Genomic DNA, 26,551 nt, shown 5'->3' on the forward strand with positions numbered 1-26,551 from the left:
AACCTGCAATTATTTTTATGGCTATTGAATTCCATTCTTCCTATGCAACACATAGAACGCAAATGTAAAGCAACAGTACAAATTACAAGCCCCAACAAGGCAGTAAACCTGAACCAAGTCACGCAACAAAACATGTCTATAAACTTTCCCACCAGATGCAAAAAGGCTTTTAAATTTCAGAAGCTGTTCTTTTCAACCTGTTTTTCTTCATGTTTTTTTCTTAAATTAAAAAAACCCCACCTATTTCTACTCATCTCAGAGTAGCAAATTAATAGTTCTATCAAATTAGAGCAAAATTCACAGAAATTGAGATGAATATAGTAAGATGTGGTGGTCCTTTCTTTTACTATTGCATGATAAAAATAAAATGTTTAAATATAACTGTCATCAGAAATACAGTTGATGGGAGATTATGATTCATATTAAGATCACAACCTATAAAAATCACCAGCTGTACAGAATGAGCTGTTCCAGTTGACAGATCTTATTAACAAAATCTTCCAATAAATTACAGAAAAAGCTGATTTAAAAAATTGCTTTTGGCTTTCAGCATATGGAGCTTAAGGTGCTCTTAACACTAACATGTTTTATGTGGTTTTAGTGACTAGTTACTACAAACAAACCATGATGTTGTGGAAAAGTTGTGCTAACAAAATTTAGTGAGAATGAAGGGAACCAATTGGTTTACAAAACTCAAATGTAACACGTTCTGATTATAAAGGATACTTTCATAGGGCTTTGCTTCCCTTGTTTTGTGGGCAGAATAGAATAAAATCATGGAAGGATGGTGAATTAAATCATCGTTTCTATAAGTATTTCTGGAGCTTCACTGACGTACAGCAGTAACGCTTTACTCTCAACTCTCCAATGCCAGAATCAGTAGATTCTGCGGGAAAGGAACAACTCTATCAGGTTAATAATTAGACTGCAGGAGTAAGAGCAGCCTTTGAGCACAACGCTTCTCTACAGTGGAATAAGTAAGATCTTAACTTTTACTTACAGTGACAACTGAAACATCCTGCTAAATAAAAACTAAAATTAAAAACCCCAAACCTTTACAGCTCACAGATTCTATGTTTTTAAGTAATTACGAAAACCTAGACACTTAGAAATATTTTATCACCAAAAGAGTCACAATTTTTTTGCCTACATAACTTCTTAAACTGTCAAAGACATTTCATGACACGAACACCTTTTAATTAATTTATTTATTTATATTTGGCCTCACTCATTATGCAAGTTCTCCTGCTTGGAGTCTGTGTGCTTCCGGCAACAGGCTGCTGCTCTGACACTGGCCACCGTACTGAGGAAAAGCAACTCTTCCTTGATGGTACTTCATTTAGTATTTTTTGATGAAAAAAGTGGACAGCAAAAGTAAATCGCAGATTTCTTGGCACAGGCTAAAATGAAAGGTTCTTAGAGACAAGTACCAATGACATTTCTTCTTGAAAAACATCTGCACACACAGGTTATATTTATTTTCACGCCGTCTAGATTGTACAATTTACTGGCTTCAGCCACAACAAACTATTCTGCCAGTACTAACTTGCATGGACACACTTCTAATCTAAAATCTCAATAGCTCATTATAATTGCATGTTATAAAGCTTGCATTTAAACTATTAAAAGAAGAGACCTACACAATCTTTGACAATTTGATATTCTGTTTAATTAATTTAATGCTCATACAAGAAGCAATCTGGAGAATATCATGCTGACATCTACTTTTAAAATTTAAACTGTTTATTCCAAATGCTTACATACAGCTCAAGATAAAGGACACATTACGGAATACAATTCAGGCAGTTAACTTTACGCCTCTGTCACAAAGTCCTAAGTAGCATATGATTAACAGCAGTCTCTATGTTATCCTAAAAGATCTCGATAGAAAGCATAGTCAAAGTATTGTGAATTACGATAAGTACGTATTATTTCAGGATTACCTAAAAGTCTTATCAACAGCCAGTCTTCCTGTTTGTAAAAGAGGTAAAATGACAGCTGTCACCACAGACATGACAAGCTTCATTTTACGTACAGGTCAATCATTCTACCCAATCTAGAAGACATATATACATTAAGGGAAGATAGTTAAATAGCACATACTGCTGCCCAGCACAGTGTATAACAGACCAGCATAAAAACAGCAAGTCAGATCTGGACTCTTAATTCCTTCTTGCCCTTGACTTTGTGACCATAAGACACTACACATCAGGTTTTGGTTAGCCAGCTACCAACAAAATCAATTGAAGTTTAAAAGCTAAAGAAAATATCACACTTTTTCAGGACATTTAGCTCAAGTTTTTGAGTTAAGCAGTGATAAATCAAACTGCTAAATCACAATAGTAAAGAAACTGGCCTGGAAAACATCTCATTAGACCTTGCATATCATACTTGACTTGTGTTTGTTCTCTACTATAGCTGATTACTCAAACATACACAAGTATTGCAGTCTTTTCACAGTACCTGGAATTTGGTCTATGTTGTAAACAAAAGTTGCACCGAAGTCTTTTAACAGACTTCCAAACGATGAAATCACAGTAAAGAAAAACACAAATAGGTTCTTATCTTTCAATTTGAACATAGGGATAAACCTTTTCCATTGACAGTCTTACACACAACTGTTTGGCCCCTGGCAATGTGTCTAGACAATGTCTGTTATTTGTTTCCGTTCTGAAAGATATGCACTAAATACAATGGTCATCACAAAAAAGCTCTTCAAAAAAAACAAGTTTAAAGATCTTTTCAATCTTCTACAAAAAGAAATGAGGTGTCCTTTCATATTTTCTTCACACTTCAATAGTAAGAAATTATTGGAAGGCTGCTGGTCACAGCATCGTAACTAGATTGGTCCAGATATTAGCTGTTCACCAGGCCAGAACAAGCAGGTACGTAAGAAAAACAAATGAATACCTTAGAAATTACATGCAAGAAGGTGGTGGTAATCAGGGCACATCTTAATCAGCAAAAACATCAAAGAAACATGGAAATAAAAGAAAAATAACTGTCTTGTTTTTAACAGCCTCACTGGCAACATACTCTAAATTTACTCATACTGTGCAATCATACTACAGTCATATAATCCTGTACAATTTGTAAATTACTGAGCTGGAGATATTTAACAAATTATCATTATGACAGCATATGCCCCCACAGTTGAACAAATCAATAAAACTAACTTTGGGTGAGGTATTTCAGATGCTAAGTCTATTACCTTCATTATTACTGAGGCACCCATGTGAACTAGAGACTGACTCAAAACCTGTATGTACAGTGAACGCTTCCATTTATAAAATACTGTGGTGAAAGTTTAAAATGTTGCTAACAACAGAAGACGGTGTAAGCCAAAACGAATGTGCTGATTAAAAATCCAACTGCAAAAAAAGGGAAAGTATAATATAAATAGCTACAGATGTAAGAATTTTCCTGAGCCAAAGCCACATTCTTGTCAAATAAGAGAACCTTAATGAAAGACTTATTAGTAATCAACTTTGCAGTACTTTGAGCCTCAAGCTTGATTCTGCAGTTGTGTAAACACTTAAAATATTCATTGATGTCAAATGGATCGGCATAACAAAACAAAGTGGATACAGAGGCCCACATTCAATTCAAAATCTTCGTACTAAATTTGTAAAGGAGAAAATACGAATGGTTATTTTTTCCAAAATGTGCTTTTGCATTGTAAGCCAACATTTATTTTTCAACAGTTCTTTACCTTGGAAAATAAAGAATGATATATTTTCTTTCAAATATGAAGGAATATGCCAAGAAACCTTATGAAAAAAAAAAGATTTATCTTCTGGAGCCATTACTACAAGGGGTACTATATTTCCAAATAAATAATGTCTGAAGGACATTTAATAGAATTCCAGAATTCAAAAGTAGAGACATTGCTCTTTTAATCATTCTCGCTGTCCTTCACATACTTTCCTTAAAATGCACACACGCTTGAACTGAATTTAAATTTTAATGAAGCAAATATCTTTAAAATAACCTGGTAAATCCACCTCTCCAGTCCATAACAATCAAACTTATGTAATGCCTTCAAATTTTTATTCTTCATAGGGAAAAGAAAATACTCTCACCACCATCAGTACAAAGTTTATAGAGTACGATCTTGCAATTCAGGGGTGTATTTTCAACAGTTCCTAAGACTCTGTAACACTACAGACCGTACTCACAGCTTACATCCTCAAAACTGAATACTGGCTTACCATTCAAAGTTTTACAGTCTACGCTTGCAGTGCGATTACCTACTGACATCAACAAAAATTTCAGAAGAGCATTATAAATCATTGGAGTACTAGGAGTGATTGATAAGGCAAGAACAATGGTTTTTAAATATTTCACCAGATTTCAATACAAGTAGTATTCATTAAACATAAAAAAATAAGATGGCAGAGAAAGTATAACACAGGTTTGAACTTTGCAAATCATTACAGAGAAGCAACTGCACACTATAAGGCTGGCAACACACTGAACATAATTCAAGCATACTAAATTCCACAGTTCAAACATTAAGCTATTAATACACTACAGACTTCAATTACTGACTGCTCGTCCACCTTTCAGGATAATATATTGACAATTATTTCCTCTGCATCAATGAATGCTCTATCATGCACCACCATCCAGCAAGTAGCATTGAAGCCAACATAACTGGCAGATGATGGAAAATAAAATACTATTATTTTTATTACTAAAAAAAAAAATAAAAATCTATTTATGTCAAAAGTCTCATCCAGAAAAAAAAAAAAACATACACACACAGCTTAAAAAAATAAGATTATTTTAAAGTAGTTAGTTGTAGTTAGTAGTAGTTGGAACAAAGTAGTTCCAATTCTACCTGCCTTTATATTGTTATCATACGAGAAGACATTCACATAGCTGGTAACGTCAGAACACAGGGAGCTAAAGGCAACAGTGCTCATAATCCACACTGGAGCTGGAGTCAAACCATCCCTCATCTGTCAACAAACGCTACTGGAATGTAACAACAATTCTTCTCCGGTGGCTACTCATCCAGACTACACATCACCTTCCTACTACAGACAGTTCATCTGTTGATTCACATAGCAGAAGTCTGCACAAAAAATCTAAGGATTTCATTGGTATGTTGTTTTAAAAACCCAGGCTACTACATATAAAAATACATTCATTTTAAAACTGCAAAGCTAACACATTATGATTTTAGAAATGTGAAAATAAAAGTAGACTGGGAAACTTTGATCCCACTACTTCAGTGCATATCTCTTCACATCACACAACATATATGCACGCAAAATAAATACATGTTTTCCTTCATACTAATGAATCATTCAGTACTCAGGGTGATCAACCCTCCAGGAAGCAGCTGTGGAGCACTGATGATTTATCCACAGTATATTAACCTTGTTTAAAGAAGGTAGAAGATTTCTAGTTAACATGATAGGGAATTACAGAAAGAGGAATATGCTGTGATGTATTAAAACATTACTCTTTAGAAATAAAAATAGAATCTTTTTTTATCACAGGGTTCCTACATGATGACAGTTACATAAATCATATATCACCTTCCAACCTTCAAGTCATGCAGTTTCCTCAGAAGCTGAACAGTGGTAAAGGACAGCCCTGTGATGCAGTATGCACATGTCCTAAAATTCTTGACCAATTTAAAATTGTTCCTGGAAAATACAGTACTTGGAGTTCTGACAGGAGCAGACAGCATAGTTCACATTAGATGTTCTCAATCTCCTTTTTTCCACAGAATCTTTCAGAAGGAAATCACAGCTATCCTGTTGCTGTATCCTGTTTCTCAGCGCCATCATTCCTGAAAAGGCCTTGGCCAATCCTTTTACATCGGACTGAAATACTCCCATCAAGTCACTAGAGAAGGCCCTGATGACAGCCCATGTCCCAGCTGTTGCCTTTTACCATGATCACAAAAACACACTGAAAATATCTGGATGCTTTTGAGAAAGTTAGGAGTGGCTCATTACTCAAACAGCAAACAGTCTACAGAAGGTAAAGAGACCACAGGATACCAATGTCAGCCTACAACCAAAAATTTCAGTCAGACTGTAGTTTTGCCTGCCTGTATTTTCACGGTTCTTAGCCAAAGACATCTTATTTGGAGAAAGACTGAAGATTCATGTTTGCAATTGTGATCTAACAATAGCTGAAGACAGTTCTAACAATCAGATGAAGAAAAGGTAATAGGATCTACATCTCAGCACGTTAGCTGCTAAATATTAAGTAGTTGTTTTTCTCAAATATTCAGAACTGAAAAACCAAGTAAGGAGACAGACATGCAGTTTAAAGGAAAGACAGAGAGAACCCAGATATCTCACTGTGTTCTCTCAATATAGTAACACTGAACATCTGACAGGCTTCCACAGTAACTGCTTGAAAGAGTGATGTCTTATTGTGAAAACCCCTCAACTCAAATTATTCCCAGCTAGTAATTCACCACAAGCTTTTTTTTTTTGTGTGTGTGTGTGTGTGTGGTCTTGTTTTGTTTTTTGGTTGGTTTTTTTTTGTTTGTTTTTGTTTTTTTTTTTCCTCTTAGCAAAGAAATAAATACATTTTTCTAACTCACACCAATACTCTACATTCCTACTTTCTAAAATACCTGGTCAAATTAGTGTTCATTGTAAACAATGAAGCAAAGTAATAATTGAAATCTGCAGTTCACATCATCAGCATTTGCTTTCACTGCCTGTTAAGAACGGTATATTTCGTTCGTTTTTCTGCTTCTACTATTAATATCAAGGCTACTGGTACAGTTGGACTATTCATTAAAAAAAATCCAACACTTACTAGCCTGAAATTCTGTAGACTCACATAAAAGAGTTTATCTGGAAATATTTAAATTTATTCCCCAAGATAATACCTCGGATATGGTCAGGAGTTTGCTACTATCATAGTGTCTAAAATCCCAGAACATCTGCATTGCATGGAACCTTTTACAACAATCCAAATCCTGCAAGGTCCTTTAGAGTGATAGGTGTATATTTACTACCGGGTAAAATAGCACGAAAAACAACGGTGTGTCTAACATCACCTTCCCAGAACACAACTCAATCTGCTCTAGAAATGGTGGATTTCACACTCTTGGGGAGGAGGAGGGCAGGAAAATCAAAATAGTTACTCAGAATATTTCAATAATTCACATTCTCACACAAATACTGTCAACTTAGACATTCATTTTACCTTGAGAAGGTATGTAGGAATATTGCTGAAATCTACAGGCAGCTTCAAGAGGAAGCGAGCTGAGAATTCTCCAGTCTGTGGAAAAAAGGTAACACTAATGAGACCTGGTGTCTAAAACAGAACCACAGATTGAGTGTTCTGAGGATGAAATATTAACCAGAAAATGTGCAAGAGCTCACACCAAACAGAAGGGTTGAAACTTGAAACAAAACTTCTCAATGTAATTGCTGAAGAGGAAAACATAATTTACAGATTTCACAGATGTTATATGAGAAAACACCTTAAAAAGCATAAAACATCATTGCCAGTAGGTCAAGAGCAAAAAGGAGTCAGAATACAACAATGACCGTGACAAAAATCAGACTACACTTTGTTAGGCCCTAAATATAGATGTATCTTGGCCGTACTAATTTCCGGACAAAGGTCCGTCAAGACCTGTGCACGCTCTGAAAGCAAAGCTAAAAAACTGGCAAATTCATCAGAGCATATAAATAAAACAGAGGCATCTCCACAAACACTTCAGGCATACATAAGAGAATTTGCATTGAGTAAGGTGAGAATGTATCATAAGTGGCCTCTGAATAAACAGACAACATAATTGAAGTAGAAGGTTTTATAGGATTTGTTTTCAGACTTATGTGACGCTTAACACCTAGACAACCATCTTCTGAAAATTTGCCAAGCATCCCCTACACATTGCCTTTTTTTTATTTTTTTTCTGCATAAAGTGTATGCAAAGGAAATGGAAAGGATTTCCTTTCTGTTTCATACACTTCCTTAAAACCAGACTTTGTCCACCTGGTTATGAAGCAATGAAGCTGGCTCTTTGAAAAACAAATGCTTGCTTGATTTCCTTCATATTATTTTTTGTCATTGCTATTTTTAATTCAATAAAATAGCCATACAGTAGCTATATTTTTCATGTTGAATTAGTACAAAACACATTAAACATTAATTTTATGCCATTAAGTGCAGAAAATTAGGGTATCTTGAAACAAGGCAGCAAAACTTTTTTTCAGTTTTAACACTGCCCTATTTCTGCATACATCACTTTGTTACATGATGACATACAGTTTTTTAAAAACACAGTACTTCATTTTAACAGGCAAGGGGACAAACCAGAGTGATATGAATATACAGCATTTTTTCTCTCACAGTAACACATATGTACTACTATTTCCTGAACATAGTTATCTTTACCTAACTTTCATTTTAATATTTTAAATGTTTTGCATAGCCAAAGGAAGAAGAAAAATACTTTGAACAAGAAATGTCCAATACACAAATTTTAACAAAGTGCAAAAGCATCTATGGTAAGCGTGCATATTGCTATTCACATTAGAAAGGCGAATGCAAATACTATACTAGATTTAAACGGGATTGTCTTCATTCTGTACATCTTGTTGTAATCAAAACACTAACATGCTCTAAGATGTGGATCTTCTGTGTCATTCAATGAAGATTATTTTGTGCTGTGTAACTTTCCCCAGGGTTGCGGAAAGGCAGGGAGCAGCTCCTGCCCATGGTGCTCAGCCACCCAATCCCAACCAGCCGGGCAGCAGTGGGTCCCATCCAATGAATTTCTGGCCACAGCACCAACACACTGGATAGTTCGCTGGCATCTGGATCAGTTGGCACTCTGCCAACATGAAGCTACTAAGCTAGGTAATAATTCATCTATTTGTCACAGATCTTGGAGATCGCTTCAGAAAACTTGGAATACTAGTACATAGGTATAAAGCAAATTTCTGTTCCTGTCTGGCACAAAGCACTGAATTCAGGTCTCCTCTTCAAACTTTTTCAACTCATCTGCGTTAGATGACTGCCTTCCTGACACCGCAAGGTTCATTCATAGATTATTATTTCAGAAGTCTGCTGAGTTGCTATCGATTCCTGACAGGAACAACATGGATTTCAATGATTTTTAAGCAGAGGAGAAAACATGCAATTTACCTCTTGCTTTTCAGATAAACACTGCTACTGCACTGATCATCAAGGCTAACAAGACAGTTGTAAAGGACAGGAAGGAGGAACACATGAGTTAGTTTCACAGTTTTGAGTTTTAGGAGACTCATTAACAAGCCTCTGTCATGTAGGTACCAGATTCATCAAATCTCCAAATGAGACCCTCAGAGCCTTCTTGATAGAGAATGTCAACTTTTAAAACAAAGCACACACTACAGAAACCTCAAATAGCTCTGCAATGATTAAAAGGATTTGTCTCAAAATGTATTTAAGATTTATTTTGTTGGAATATGTTGTAATGAAGACAGCATTTCAAATGCAAAAAAAAGTTCTTTCTTCAGTCACCAAAGACTGAGGAAAGATTCAAAAGACTTGAGTAGATATGGCTTTCCCGCAAAAAAGGGGAAAGAAAAAAAAAAAAAACAAAACAACCTAGTTTTCTACAATCTTGAGTAGACACTTGGCAGCTGTCAAAAATTATGATAAAATCTAAGTATGGTTCAGAAAACCTTCTGCATTTCAATAAACCAGTCTGATGATATTTACAGATGTGGCAAGTTCTTTGTGATGCCAGCTATAGAGAATAACGTTTAAGAGCAAATTACTTTCAGTGAAATATTCTGATCTGTAAACATAAAAAGAGATCTGAAATTGTCTGATAAAGAAAATTGTACCTGACTTAAAATAAAAAAAGCCTAGATAACTTTCTAAGAAACGAAAACCAGATGAACGTAAGTACTGTGAGTTGTAAAGCAAACACTCTTAATATCTGACTGTCATATGAAGACATGGCCCTACAAAGACACCACTCTAGCCCATCTCAGCTGCTCTTGTCCTCCTGCAGAATATTAGTCTTTTTTTTCCCCGTCTCATGGTTTAGGTTCCCGAAACTACTCATCTCAGCTTAAACAAGTGCCAGAGAGATACAGGCAGCTACAGCTACCAATTAAATCAATTCAACCATCATGTGGCACCACACTCTAATACATCCCACCCCCAAGCCGGTTGATTTCCCCAGGCAGGGTGTCACACCAACACTGTTATTCTGCCTCCCAAATCTTTAGAGTTAATTCAGACTTCCAAGTACTATTCTACTGTGGTCTGTAAACACTGAAAAGACTGTTCAACAGTTTCCAGCTATAAAAGAGATGAAATAACGGCAGGCTGAAAAACAGTTACTCACCTGGAAATCTGGTTGAACCAAGGTAGTAGAATGGCAGCAATGTACAAAACAGGGAGTACAGAAAGTGAGCTGCAGTCAAATGAGTTTTGGGTTTTTTTTATTGGAAACGAAGTGTGGAGATCCACAGAAATCAGTCAAGTTTCCCAAGGTAAGAGCTATACTTATTAAAGGATCACTAAAAGCATTTTCCCAGAAATGTTCTTAATAGCTTACCCAGTTGTTTTTTTTGCCAGCATAGATTTCCATGTTTTCTCCATACTGGGGCTCTTCAAGTAAAGTCTGATACTCAAACATGAGACGAGAGCTCTCACGTAATCGGCTGCACTGAAATTGGTGATACTGTTGCACAAGCTCTTTCACAACAAGCAGGAGGCATTCTGGGTTTGAAGGATTCCAAGATGCTAAATTCTGTTGAATTAGGAAAAAAAAAAAAAAACAGAGACCAAAATTTTACAGCAATAGAAAGACAAACACTCCTCCTTCCATACTGATACCAGAGGCACATTTGCATGTGAAAGCGTTGTGACAAAGTTAAACCATAATAGTAAATGCAAAGGCTATACCATGCTTCGGAAGAAAACCAGGTCAAACAGCAAAAGCAAACCTTAATGTCAAGTAAGAGTACTTATAGGAACTTACCAGAAAACTGATAACAGGGTTTCTATTAGGCATAGGCCCAAACTACCATGCCATTCTTCCCTAAAATTATACTGTTGCATCTGAGAACTTGAAAAGATTGAAATAAAAAAATTAAACCTGATAGGAAACAGACAGGGATCAGATAAGTACAACCCTGTACAGTATCTGACTCAAAAAGCAGTCGGCCAAGTGAGTATGTCAAATTGATACCAATAACAGAAACTACTCTGCACCATTACTCAAATAGCGAATATAGCATTGACAGTGATGGAGCAAATGGGTTCTCTTCTGTTGCCTCAACCTTGTGTTTTACTTCACTTGGACTGTATCATCACTAGAGTTACCTTGACTCGTCTCCTCAACACAAATGCCACCCATACACAAGTCTCTTCAATGTGCCTGACAGAAGTTTTATTACAAGCTGTGTATCAAGAAACAGAGTTAACAGAAATTAAAATGTTAATACAATGAAAATAACTGTCAATAGCACAGTAGCAATGTTATCTCTCAGTTTAACTACTCTAAGATTGGTTTAGACCAGGCTTCCACGCACAGCAAGTTTTATTCAGGAAGGTTTTCTATGTCACATGGTCAATGATGCATGGTTGACCTAGAACAGATCTATGTTAAGGGCAGATGAGAACTCTGTACTCCATATCCTGGTAAGACATGAGACAGTTCTGGTGTGAAAGCCCACACGCATTGTACTTGGGTCCTCAACAGGTCTTCCTGATACACGCTCAGGGCATGTTAACATAGTCATGCGGCTTTTGGTCAGATTTGAGTATAAGCAATGAATCTGTATTTCTGTCTATCACATAGACACATGAGGACAAACTGTCTGCAACAGCATTTTAAATTGCATGGATTGTACAATTAAATTTAAGATCCTTAGAACTCACAAGCATGTCTGTATTTTACAACTAAGTGAAGATATAAAAGCCTCATATAATATTATTTATCAGTATCTGAACTCAAAGTAGTTACAGATGGCATGGTTACTTTTGTCCTGAAAGTTGCAGACATTTCATAAACAAATGATATGCATAATCTAGATTCTTTGGCAAGGACAAAAAAAGCATTAGCCATTTTTTAGCTCTTCAGTGGGGAAACTGCTTTGGTATGCAGCATTTTCTACAATGAAAGGACAGAAAATATTTCTATACTTTGAAGTAGCTATCTTAAGACTGCCTTGTATTCAAACACATAAAAAATTATGTTTCTTAACCTAGGTTAAGTAAATTAGTGAAGCTGAATAAAACACATGTCTCCTAAAATATACAAACTATTCATGCTTCTTGTACCACCACAACTAATAAATACAAGTGAACAGGTTGCACAGAGAGGTTGTCAAGTCTCCGTCCTTGGAGATACTCAAAACCCGACTGGACAAGTTCCAGGACAGCCTGCTCTATCGGACACTGCATGCAGCCAGAAGGGCTGGACTAAACGATCTCTAAAGGCTCTTTCCACTCTCAGCTATTTTTTCATTCTACGAAGAGGTTTACAGAAAGCTGAAACTGATACAGTGGATCTTATCAAGGTGAGACTCCAGAGCTCCTAAAAAAGAAACCAAAGAGTTGTGTACAAATACCATCTTTTGACAAAGGCAGATCAAAAGCGTAATTGGTTATTCACCAAGCACCACACCTTCAGCTACTTGTAGCCTATTCTCTGTCACTATTTCCATTTAAAAAGCTTATAATTTTTATTTTTTCTGATGACTGTAGTTCATTATAAATCCTTTGGAGTGGTTTTATGCGGGCTTCAGTATATGCATATGAAGGCTTAATAATTCAAGCATTTCTCTTTCCACAATTTTATATTTATTTGCCTCCAAAGTTCTATACATTAAGACATTATCAAAATTAATTTCTCATTTTCAGCATCATTGCTTAAAATGTACAAGACTAATTTGATGGTGAAAGTGACATGAAATGCATATTGCTTCCCTGAAAAACTGGTGCTTGAGAAAAAATTAAATCAATAATGTTTAATAAGGTAATTTTATCTCAAATCTTACTACATGTTGCTTTTCTTGCAGTCTCCTGTCCTGAAGGGGATAAGTTTTAAGAAAATCTCAGCTACATTCTACCCATCCTCTACACCTCTTCTCATTTAAGTTAATAGCTACCAGAGAGGCAAAGAAATCTGGGTATGCACTATCTACATACAAGAAGAGAGACAAAAGTAAAACAAATACAATTTAGAAACACAATCCTTTTTCTATCTCATAAACATTGTTTAGACCACTGTCATGACTTTCAGCAACATGAATCATGGTTTTTGAATGACTATGACTGGCAGTACTACATTAACTGCCTACAGAATCACAGAGTGGCTGGAGTTGGAAGGGACCTCTAGAGAACATCTTGTCCAACCCACTTGCTAGAGCAGGTGGCACAGGAATGTGTCCAGATGGGTTTTGAATGTCTCCAGAGAAGGAGACTCCACAACCCCTCCGGGCAGGCTGTTCAGGGCTGTCACTTTCAGAGTAAAGAAGTTTTTCCCCATATTCAGATGGAACCTCCTATGTTTCAGTCTGTACCCATTGCCCCTCATCCTATCATTGGGCACCACTGAAAGAAATCTGGTCCCACCCTCTTGACACCCATCCTTGAGATATTTTTAAGAATAAATAAAGTCCCCTATCAGCCTTTTCTTCTCCAAGCTGAACAGACCCAGCTCTCTCAGTCTCTTCTTATAAGAAAGGTGCTCTAGGCCTCTAATCATCTTTGTAGCTCTCCGCTGGACTCCCTCCAGTAATCCTTATCCTTCTGACACATCACTCATTCCTGTGATTAGGATGAAAAACCTACATTTCTGTCACACATAAAGAAAATAGTTGAGGGAAAGAGTTTTGGAAGGTGGTGCTCTGATTCTTCAGAAGTACAGACATTTTTCTTGCTTTGACAAAAAAGGAGAAACAGAGTCTTAGAGGGTGGATGGAACACTTGGGAGAACAGTTACCTCTAGAGTACAGATTTTAAAAAGGACACGATGTTTACATAACTTACAGATTCACCCAGGACTGACAAACTCAGCTTACGAAACACAACAGGACATAATTGCTGATCACAATTTGCTTTGTTTAACGTGGATGAATGAACAGTTCAATGAACAGTTACAGGATTAAACTGTACTCCTACTCTCTTACTACCATTCTGGTAGAAAGGGCTGCCCAGCGTGGCTAAGATACTATCCTTGAACCTCTGCCTTTAGAAGCTACCACAGTGTCACAGATCACAGTTGACCATGGCTTGAAGTAAAATACTCTATTCTTTTTTCCTCCCAGACAGTAAGACCACTTATTAAATGGGAATATTATCATTGCCATATCTTAAAAGGTAAACGATATTCCAGAGTAACTGGTGAATGGATGAGATACTAACACGGTTCATATATAAGTTCCTCAAAAAAAACACTACAGAATGACTGAAAGCTGCCTTGTTCTACCTTATCTACCATCTACGGCTGGTAAAAATTTATTCCCAACTTGAAGCCATTTAAGCTTACCTGATTCTACCAAATACTAGAGAAAATTTATCAGGTAGACAGTGTCTTCTAGGAAACATTTTGTATCATGCAGTCTGAAAACCAGACTGTGTCTAACCTTAAATTTCCTGTTCCCAAGCGACTGCTCAAATAAAGCACTTCCAGAAAGCCAGAGGATGTAATATGCCAGTATGTATTGATATCAGCCAGACAAGTGGGAATAACCTTTCCTCCTAATGACATTGGTATAACACAATAGAAATGTTCTGTCAAAGGAAATGACCAACAATATTTTAATAACTGACCTAAATGCAACAGAACCTTTTGTTTTTTAAATAACGTTACACTACAGAACAAAAAAAGAGCAAGAGGAAATCTATTGTCATTTGTCCTGCATGGAGCTAGAGTATCACTCTCTTCAAAGAATTCAAGAACTCTGCATCAAAACAGTGTTTATGCTGTATTGCCTTAAAGCTACAGGAATTAAAATGAATTATTTGACTGTAGGATCCTTATTAAATACCTTTCGGTAACTAAAGATTCAAACAAAGTATGAACTGTTTATTAAAACAAATCACCTAGAGAAAAACTCAACTACCCACCCAGTACCTACATCAATTACAATGGATTCTCACTGATTAAAGTGTAAATATACTATGGTTACACAAATTTGCTGTAACCTAAGTTCTGATTTAAATAAACTAATTTTTAACATTAGAATTATATTACTGCAGTTCTTGTTATTTGGCAATAGGCCATTACATTTCTAGCCATTTTGTTAATTTGCTGAATTGTTGTTTTTTACAGAAGTTCAAAATTTATAAATTTTAACACAAACACTTCTGAATACAATGACATACTTATGTATGAAACTTCTCTTCACATATCCTTCAGTGTTGTTTAATTGCCCTAAGCACTAGGTTCATTTATCTGAAAATACTTTTAAACCACTTCATTGTGATCCAATTTCAACAGTATGTCAAAATACATGCTACAGTTTTCTTTGTTTCAAATGGTACCTTCTTTAATCTTCCTTTTATTTTTCAAATCAAAGTAAGCAACTACCTGTAACACACGTTGTTGAAACCTAAAGCAGAACTTGATGTTCATCAAGTTGATCCCTTTTAGAATATCTTAGTTGCTACAATTTCAGCATTCTAATGATTCCTCTGTGAATATGCAAGGATTTGTCACTTCAGCCAATAAGAGTAGTATCCTCACAACGGCAAATCGACCATCTTCTTTATAGATAAAAGATCTTATAAATAAAAGTTTATTAAGCAATCCAGAAGACTTTGGAAGTTGTTTTAAACAGCAAAATCTTAAACTAAATGTTTTGGAGCAAAAAGGAGTAGCAGCCTGTGTGCCTCATTTTCTGTTTGCCTGAAGGCTGCATTCCAGCCCTAGCCGATACAGCTTTTTAAGAAACAGCATTTTAAAATATCTAAAACATAAGAAGAACAGTGTTTCTGTGTTCCATGGCTCCAAGTTTTGCCACAAAACTCAGACCTTGCATAAGAATTATGCTCTCAATGCAACTTCAGAATTATGAGTTTTAGTCATTACGGCTTCAGAGAAACCCTGGAAACATGAAAACACGCATAACGTCATTTTCTACAGCCAAACTGTTGAAGCCTGGCAGGTATGAGAAACCCAGTTAAAGAAATAACCTCCAAAAAGGTATACAGCAAAAGACTTTTTGCTTTCTGTGGCTTCTATCAAAATCTCCTCTGCTCTGCCCACCAGGACCTTCAAAAATGACAAAATGTATACATTCACATCATTTTACCCAAACCACATGCATGCTCAAATGAAAGTTTATCTGCAATTGCTACAAAATTGCAACTAAAATGAATTTCTTTTTTTTCTCCCCTCTTTTGTTTTTTTTTTTTTTTTTTAAAGAGCGCACTGATTGAGGTACTGATAGACTAAGGTGAAATACGATTTCTGCAGACTTTCTGGAGAGTTAATCAAATTTTACAGAACAATCACTAATGCATTTAAAATAAAGAAATCCAGGCTTGGATCCAATTCCTTGTCTTGTTTGCCAACAGCTATCTTTAAGTGAACTCCACAGTGCAAACTCTCCAAGTTAGTCAAAAAGTTAGCCAGCCAGACTGGAAGTGGTCCACTCTACAACAATATACAAGTAGGAATCAACTCAACCTGTGCATCTGCAACTAGTTCTGCATTCACATTCATTTCTTATGATGGCTTACATGCCTATCGCAGGTTGGTTACAATAATTTCTTATGTTATTTTTTCAGCATATCATGATTTCTGAGCAGAGATGGAGGTTCAATTAAACAATTCTCTTCCGTCTCAACACTGCTCACCTATCTCTCCATAACCTTCACTAAAACCATGAGCAACTCCTCACTTCAGGTCTTAATTTTAACCTTTTAGTTGACTTTCAACTTGGCCATACCACAACTTGTATGACTTTCATTTTCTAAGAAGGTAAATTGTTATCTCATCCTAAGCAGTTTATTTTAGTAGCAAGTTCAGTAGCATCAGAAGACAACTATGTATTTTCTTGTATGGCTAATCTCCATTTTTCCAATCAGGGAAAGAATTCAAAATGGTCTACAGGAATGAATCTGAAATGGTCTACAGGAAAAGTAATGAACCAAGAACTTCCATATCATAAAGACCAGACTCCAGAAGGATCGTTGCCCTCACAGCTGTAGTTACTGTCAGACAGAAGACGGCCAATAACTATCTACTTATCCGTGAGTAAGCAATTCAACATAAGGAAGTTGAATATTCTTTTGTGGCAGAAGCTCCTCTGGAAATTGCTATACTTTTTCATCATTGGACTGCTTCAGGAAAAAGTGTTTGAGAAAATAGTTGTCCAGACCTTAGAGTAATTAGGTAATAGCATGTACATCCACTAACTTTGCCTTCCACCTTATGCTGTGTGGCAATATAAATAGAAAAATAATATTCAGTTATTACACAGAGACTAGTAGACCCACCATAGGCATCTATGGAACTGCATCTACATTGGAGAAATCTGAAGTGATTCAGAAGATCTGTTCTGACGATTTGCCAGCTATTAATTTAAACAAGCTCACCAAGGAGCATGATTTTCACTAAGAAGTATAAACCCACAGATTTTGTTGGAGTGCAAAGTCAATCTTCTAATTCCCTGGCTCTTGGTCCTGTCTCCTGACAGGAGCTGACTGCACAGTAAGAGAGCAGTTTGATCAGGAAAGATTTTTGGACCATCAGACATGACCAAAGTGTTGAGAAAATTTATTCACTTGAAGTGTGTATAAAGAGACAGAGTACAGACATTATAAGGCCACCCACAGAGAGTGCAATTTAAGCCACTTCAACAGTAACTCATTTAAATGAATAGCAATGATACCAACTGTATTTCAAAAAGAGACAAAGAAAATGTACAGCCAGATAGTACCAGTTTTAATGAGATCTTCTTAGAGGTGAGGCAATTGAAACCCCCCCATGAAGTCGCTTTTCAGCCCTATGAGCAAACACGTGCAGAATTTAGCTTTCCAAAGTAGCCATACTATTCAACTTTTGGCAGAAAAATCACATTTAAGTTTTGTTCTGGAACATTTTGTGCTTTGCAGTCTCTCTTTCATCCTTCAAAAAAAGCTGATCGAGAACCTATCCAAGCTACTCAGTGTCCGTGATTATCTGTTCCCCCTCTCTTCAGAACATAATGCACCTCATGTCCCATAAGCAGCTAATTCATAGCCTCTTTCACAGATTATTGCTTATTTCATAATTCCGGGCAATGTCTGCAACAATCTATAATTCTACGCTATCAGAAAGAAAATACAATAATAATTTCTAATTGATCTGAAGTTGTTTTTCTTTGAAATGTGTTTAAATATCCAGGCTGCCAGAATATCTTCCAGGAATGTGATTTTAAAGAAGACAGATTGTAACTGTTTTTCCTGGCTATACTACAGGAAACAACAGCAAGATCTTATTTTAAGTTAGTGTACTTTTACCATTCTAAGCAAGAAATTAACTTTCACAAGAAAATGTCAGTAAACAAAACCTCCCCAGCCTGTAACAGTGGTAATATAGTTCTACAGCATCTTTCATCCAGAATTATCATAAAGAATAATGTTAAGTACAGATTTGCATTTTGTTTATATCTCTGCTCACCACATGCACAAAACTTGCATCCTACAGTGGCTTAAAAATCAATACTAATATAAGTTTTTCATGAAATGAAAAAGATCACACTCTGATACCAGCAATTATGCTCCATATAAACACAGAGTAGATATGGGTCCAGTGCTGAAAGCATTTGTCTAGGAACTGGGATATCTGGTTTCAGTCCCTGCTTTGCTATAGTCTTCATGGGCCACCACGGGGAAATTGCTCACAGAAAAAGGCACAGGATCATTATCTGCCATATGCTCACATCTTCCCATCAACTGATATTTCTCACAGCGTTTGCAGGGCTGGAATGTTACATCAACTTCAAAGGCTTCAGTTTCTTAGCAGCCAGGACTTCAACATCCTACAGGCTGCAGTTCCAAATCAATCTCTGTAAACCTACATGCCATCTACTTGTCATCTTATTTTCACAGGTTCTTCATACCCCCTCCCCCAAAACACCACTGGAACAACTTTCTGGACTGATCTGCTTGAATGATCATTTTTGGGCACAAGCAAACATCAAAATTTTACATTGCATAAAAACAGTTCAACTCAGGAGCACTTTTGTCATGGAAAATACAACCAAACAGCTAGTAGAGCTTGCAAGGCCTGTAAGTTGTTGTGTATAACAAATAAAAAGTTTGCATAAAGCAAAGTTCAGGATAGTCAGTATTTATTTTTAATGAGAGCCTGTGAAAACTGGATGCAGAATTTACAACAGCTTATAAATGCTTAGCGGAAATCTCAAATACCTGAAGGCCTTGAATTAGCATGAAAATACAAAGAGGAAAAACAACACACTAAGAAATTAATTATGCTTTCAGAAAAGCACCCTATATTTTGTACAATATCATCTTCCCTATTTTCTCCTATGAGCCACACAGTGCGATTCTTGATTAATGATCCCATGCCCAAGGTGACTCTAAAATAAATCCCAGCAAATCTGACACATGGAGAACACTCTTTTGCATTCACCTAGAAGAAATGCACCACTGCCTCTCAAGTACCATTCACTCAAAAAAGGAGCGAACTCAACTCCCAACGGTTACTACAAATTACTCCTAGGCCTTGCTGTAGGAACAGTTAAGGGACAGCTGATCTTACAATAAGGGTGCTCTGGAGATGCAGAAATTGTGAAGTTGAGTCCTGAAGAACATTTTTAAGTTGCGCGCTCCTCCTGAAAAAGTCTGACTGCTGCTCCCACTGAGCTCTCTTACAGGATTATCAGATCCTTAAAAGCTACAATTGCCTACTATTGAAAGAGAGAGAGTGCATTACTATCTAATTAATCTCCTAAAGACTTGGCATGCATAAGTATTTCTTGTCCTACTTTGCTAAGGGATTAGAGCAAGTTTTGTTCCTTTCCCGACCTCCCAGTATACCTCTCAGAAAGCAGATGGTACCTTTACGTGTTCTGAGAAGGAATTTCTCAATTCCCTCAGCACGCACAAATCCTGGGATAGGGAATTCAATGCACTAATCTTTAGTTAATCCCTGTGAGTACGCATTTTTTCCCCTTAGGAGTCTTTTACCAGAGGCATACGTATTTAAGTAGACGTGGCAAGTAAAAGGAACAGAGCATGAAGACAAGATTAATCTCAACACAAGACACGGGCACATGCGTCTTTTACCTAAAGACTTTCTCATCGTGCATTGATGGCCGCGTGAACAGGCCCCAACTCTTCAGACCCTCAGTGGACTAGAGAACAGACCAGTGTCTCAATGTTACTGGTTTATCTCAAGAGTCCCCTTTTAAATAGCAAGTATTTCAGTCTTATCAGTTCTCGGGGTTTTTCCTTTCCTGTCAAAACAAGTAATTTTAGCTACAGCAAAGAGGCAGAACCTTCACAGCAAATGTTTTGGACAGCAGCCACTCACATTCCTTGAGCAGTTACTGTTGGGTGGCACACGCAGAATTGTTCTCTTTGAACCATTCTTCCCCTTCCAAAATCCCATAAATTAAAATCCATACATCACATAGTGGATCTCATTGTATGTCCATCTTTATTTTCACATTTTACAACAAGAGAGTTTATAGGGCCTTGAAAATACAGTCCCTAAAGAAAACATGGACAAAATACCATTGTGTAAATCATAAGACATTGGAAATCAAAATTATTTCCCTACTATACTGGACAAATTATTGCGAATTAGTTGACTCTCATTAAAAAAACAGTATAAGAAAAAACATTCATTTAGTTCATTTATGCAAGTAAAAGCTGCATCTCTGGTAAGACAGATATACGGCAAAATTCATGTAAATCTGCATGAACACTAATACTGCAAACAAAAGACATAAGACATTGACTAAATTTGAACTGTATCTCTGTAGTTATCTTTAACAAAGAGCAGATAAGCCTGAGAATCTGAAATGGAACATAGCGAGGAAACACAGACATAAAGGCATGTAAAGAATGAGTAAAACAAAGAGAGGTTTAGAAATAAATACAGGATGAAACTCAGACCAGTAAAAAGAGGAAAATACAGCTTGAGCCCTCCTCTATTAGGAGAAATTAATAGAACTTTTGAAACTTACTCTGAGTGCAAAGACATTTCTTTCAACCAACAGTATCTTCTGAAGGCAAGAACCTGCAGGGTCCTAAATTTAAACTAATCTCATTGTAGAGCAGTACAATTATAAATTATAACAGAATTAACAGTCTAGAATTTAATCAAATATGAAACTCTTATCAGACAGAATGATTACTTCTACCTGACCTTCTGTACTCAGTTAATTTAAAAGTCTGTTGTGTTTGCATATTCATAAGCAATGACCAACTAACTTTCTCTACAGAAAAATCAATTATCATGGCTCAACAACTTGAATTCAATGGGCATACCACATATACCACATTGAATTTAAGTGTATTCTCAATTCAGAAAGACTGTGTTAGATTCAATCTTATCTTAAAAACAAACACACAAACCCTACACACCACAGCCAAACACATAAAAGAAAACCTTAATGTGTTTCCAGAAAGCTAACAAGCTGTTACCTTCAAGCCAAGCCATTTCTTACTGTTCTAAAGTTCTTGTGAGGAAGTGGAATATTGAGCCAGCACCATCACACATCAGGGCCAAAATGTTTTTATTTTCTGTCAGTTTCTCTAATACTTGCTTTTTCCAAAGTTTATTAAAACATTGTTCAAGTATGATTATATTTTAATGAACTGAAGCAAAAAATAGTCCTAACTACATTATCAGTTTGCTGGTTCATATTGAAGAATTATCAATACCAACATTATTATTGCATTCCCTGACTTCCAAATAAAAACATTCTACTTTCATATGTCTAGCTTGGGATATCCAGCTTTATACTTTTGGTTTAAACTATTAATGACTCCAAAGTCAATGAGATGCTGGAATTCATTATGCCATCTTTACCATTAACAAGGTCTTTATTTTTTTCAAAGCAGGTATATTGCATATAGATACATGAGCTTATTTAGCCATCAGTGACTGGTAACTGGTCATCAGAAGTTATTCCACAGCAGGTATTTTCCCTCCAATGTGACACCATCCACTTGAAGACCATTCCATTTGCTCAATCCTGCTGCTTCCTCAGGCAACCACTAGTGGTAACAGAAAAAGTTGTGCTTCTTGGAGAAAAAAATGATGCCTATCAATACATCAGAAAGAGACAGTGAAGGAGACCAGGGCACTGCTAAATCAACCTGATCAGGCACAAAAAAGTATTGCTGACAGAGGGAAGCATTCACAGTGTTAATAGCTGTGTAATATACTGAGAAAACTGAGCAAGTTCCATGGTTTCCTCCAAGTGCTTTCTAAAACTCTCTCACAAAATCTAGAAACCCCTTTAAGAGTTCCTACAGAAAACAAGTAACAGTAATAGACCCTGGTCACAGAGGGGATAGCACTAGATGGAAGAGTTGCCAGGCATAGCTACGAGAAGTGGTGAAGTCTCTGAAAACTGGTAGAAAAGGCAAAGAAGCAGCTTTATGTTTTGTCTTCATGGACCGTGAGTTGTTCTTGTGAAAATATTCAGCAACATGAACAACTGGTGTTGGAAGGGAGCAGGTCACAGATCCAACGTAGTCATTGCTTACAAGAACTGCAGATTCGGTGACTCCAACTGTCCCTTAAAGAATATTTGAAGGCCTTCCCCCCTACACACCCCTACCCACACCCGGTTTGTTATCTAACACAACCACACAGTTCACAACTTAGATTTTTCTCTTCATGTTGGTAGACTTCACTTATGCTTAAGGCAAGATATGTTAGTAAAGGGTACTGATACAGACAGACTATCTCTGATGGGATATTCACACTGCCTGCACAATAAGTGGACTGGAGGACCATCAGATGTTGAAACGGGCTTCCAGAGGAAATTCTGAAATATTTGGGGTGAAGTGCAATAATGAGATAGATTACCTGGCACTACTAAAGTTAAGGAGTTTGCACATGAATTCAGGCAAACATCCTGGAGAACTGGAGGGAATACCAGGAATATGGAAACAGAATATTTGGACCAATAAATTGAATATAGTATAAAATTAAATAAAGGGGGTTAATAAACAAAACAATTACGTTTGAAATGCATTCAGATTTCAGCCATGCAAGGGTCTCTTGCTGAAGAGCACAAAAAGCAAGTATATTAGCAAAGCTAATTAACAGATCTTTGACCATATATGTAATTGAGGCACATGCTAAGTTTTGGTTCGTGTCAGCTCACTGACAGCCCGCTCAGCTACATTTGGTTGGAAGCTTGTCCCACCTCTAGCTTTTCCAGTCTCCAGGGACCACAGGGTCAGAGGAGACAGAGCCTGAAAAGGTGAGCCCACAATCCTTCCTGCCATGCAAGAACTCTGCTAATTAAAAGATGAGTGACAATTTTGCAAGTGCTCATAGTGCAGTTCTTGGCTAAGACTAATACCTAGCTGTGTAAGTGCTCCTCCTCCACTCACCCGAACTTCAAGATATGCTACTTGATTTTAGAGGAGCAAAAGAAAGAATACTCAAACATGCAGTTTTGTTCTAGTAGAGAGACAGCAGCCTCTCTCAAGCCCGGTAGCAACTGTTACCCACCTAAGAAATGAGTGAACTCATTGATAAATCAATATGAATTCAACACAAATTCAAGAGAAGATCCAGAAACTCAGGAGGCCAATGCTCTGAGTTCAGGCATAAGCTAAACAGACAGTCTGAAAGAAACATCTTTTTCAGTCTTTACATTCACATTTAAGTATCCTGTTCTTCTGGTTCAACCTTCTGGTCCATCTCTGTGTATAATCATGAAAAGGAGGGTCAAACTCATGTGACAATTGTTTTTTTTAATACAACAATATGAATGGAAAGCCATTAAATGTTTTTTTGTCTGTTCTGCTAGTGTACAATGACTAAGTTTCTCACTGCATGCATGTTAGCTAGTATGGTACAAAAACATTTTCTCCCACTTTATCACCCTTCACCCTAAAACTAGCATTTCCTGGACTGAAAAACTATATTCTAAGAGCTAATACTATAGATTTTCCATATTCTAGGGAGAAAATGCATTATCACAGAAGCTTGTGCCAAAAAATGAAAGGAAGTATTTCACCACCAAGCCCTTCAGAGAACTAATGGAATGCATTCTACACTAGCAAGATTTAAGCAAGAAAGGAAAAACTACCTGACTTATCAGATATTTTCTTCCCTCAAAATTAAATGAAAAAAAATCTACAGTTTGATAGTGTTTAATTTCTGGATTCACTAGGTAAAATGTCCAGCCAAAATGCGGTGTTTAACTAAAACAGAACTTCTGACCTCAGCATCTTCTCTTCTGCTTACACTTTGAAATAGAAAGCCAAGTTTTGTAAACTAAGTGCTGAAATTTTGGAAAAAGAAAGTGAGGTAAATATATGCAATAATTTTAACATTAATAGAAAATCACAAAATGATACAAGGTAGCAGAGTCCCTCTCAGCCCCATAAACATTAACAAATCTGGACAAAGAGGACAAAAAAAGGGAAAGGATAGAAGATAAATTCAGAAGACTAGAACAAGGAGAAAAAGAAATAATGTCCCAGTGCGGGAAGGTTTTTAAGGAAGAGGAGATGGGAAGGAGATTTCTCATTTTAAATCCAGTAAAAGCACAGCAAAAATAAAAGGCAGAAAATCCATGCCTGTTTATAACATCCCTTGCTACCTGGGTCAAGGAAAAAAATAAGGATTCCCTGGGGGAACTGCATGGAGCTCAGACACCAAAACACATTCAAAATCAGATTACTCTTTAGGCCAGACCTGAAATAATGTTGTACTGGCACAGGGCTATTGTTTGAAACCACAGACAAAAACGTATAACATAAATGCCAACAATGCCAGCCAAAAGGTCCTTCCGCTGAGCATGTTCCTGAATTAAATTACTCTTAAAATATAAAATGTGACAGCAAGACCTCAGTGACCACACACATATAAGGAACCTAACTTTATAAATAGGTTGTCACATGTGTGTGTGTATATATATATATGCACACATACATACATCCCCCATAGAAACAAATAAGTAGGATCAATACAGAAGGATGGAAATAAACAATTTTCAGAATTCATGGTTTTTTCCAGAATTCATGTTTGTTTTAGAAAACTAAACAGTAAATAGTACTGTATTATAAATAATCAAAACATATCTTGACATATAAAGTCAAGATATGACTGAAAAGTGAACACAAAAAAAGGAAATATAAATAACTTCAAAATAAGAAAAAACCCACTCCTAATAAAATGCAGGATCCAGTCCTGCATTCTGTTTCACTTAAATTCGACAAGGTCAACTGAAAGCAAAGTAATTTAAAGTTATCCATACAAGAATGGTAGGTTAGGGGCCCAAGAATGAAATCTGCTGCTGCCATCGAGTTAGAGCAAACAGAATAGACTGTAATGCTAAAATAGTTCGAACTTACCCACACCTTCCCAGACTACGAGAACCCACTGCCATGACTTTGAAGCTAAGTCACATTTTGAAAACCATTATGCTCATTGCCCTTGTATGGGGGCTTTCATACTAGAACATGTAACACTTGTAACTTTACTAACAACACAGCAGCCAGACTTTTTAGAACAAAACAGTTTAAAAGGCATTAGGTCATATAAGGGGTGTCTGGGCTTTTTTTGTAGCTACTGTGAGCATAGGAACAATTGATGCTGTTACACATCTGTCTCATGCACCTAATAGTAAATGAAGAACAATTATGGAACGGGGAGATATTTAAAGGAGCTAACTCAGCAAGTTGACAGTAATAACGATTAAGATTTTGAACACAGGCACAGAAAATAATACAGCCTTCATGACGGTCATCATATAGCCAAATTATGAATATGGAGTCTGGTAACTGCAAATACAAGAACTTGAAATAAACATTGCTCTGCACAAGATATAGAGAGTTAACAGTCAATACACGAGTAGCACAATTAGCTGAATCAACTCCACAATGACTGAAACCTGTCCTCACTATTAACAACAAGACAAGGGGAAACAATGTTCCCAATGCTGCACTCTGGCACGAAAACCACCATGGCCCCATCTCCGAAGTTCTGTGATGCCAATGTCCTCGCTCCTCGCAAATGAAGCACAAAGCATTCCTGTATATACCAGCTCACAAGGACATTCAGCACTCACTGGGTTTCAGGAAATGCTAAGGTGCTCTTGCCTCCAGCCCCACTAAGGCTAAAGGAGCCTTTTCAATAGTCATGGGCGGGAAGAATAATTCTGGGGAAACTAGGTGCATACCTGAAGTAGGATGCTAAACCACCCAAATCCTTAAACTGACAGCTTGCATATACAGCTATTATCTCCTCTTTTGCAAACGGAATATACTTCAAAATCATTGGAAAAATGGGGTTAACATTTTGCATAAGCACTTCAGTTATTAACTGGCTCACATTAACAATCAACTAGGCTAACATAAACAATTCTTGTTACTCAAACTGGCGTCATTGTAA

At 36.7% G+C, this 26,551-nt stretch overlaps 1 protein-coding gene across 3 annotated transcripts in view; it reads right to left on the minus strand.

Moving 5' to 3' along the window:
• BABAM2 (BRISC and BRCA1 A complex member 2) overlaps nt 1-26,551 on the minus strand; it is a 167,316-nt gene that overhangs the window by 101,088 nt on the left and 39,677 nt on the right. For all 3 annotated transcript variants that reach the window (XM_065833292.2, XM_071806110.1, XM_071806109.1), the window contains exons 5-6: nt 10,550-10,744; nt 7,189-7,263 (exon numbers count right to left, since the gene is read on the minus strand). In XM_065833292.2, the coding sequence (XP_065689364.2) occupies nt 7,189-7,263; nt 10,550-10,744 (270 nt within the window). The remainder of the gene's footprint in view (nt 1-7,188; nt 7,264-10,549; nt 10,745-26,551) is intronic.

Source organism: Patagioenas fasciata, chromosome 3, assembly GCF_037038585.1.
Source record: "Patagioenas fasciata isolate bPatFas1 chromosome 3, bPatFas1.hap1, whole genome shotgun sequence".
Classification (NCBI taxonomy): Eukaryota; Metazoa; Chordata; class Aves; order Columbiformes; family Columbidae; genus Patagioenas; species Patagioenas fasciata.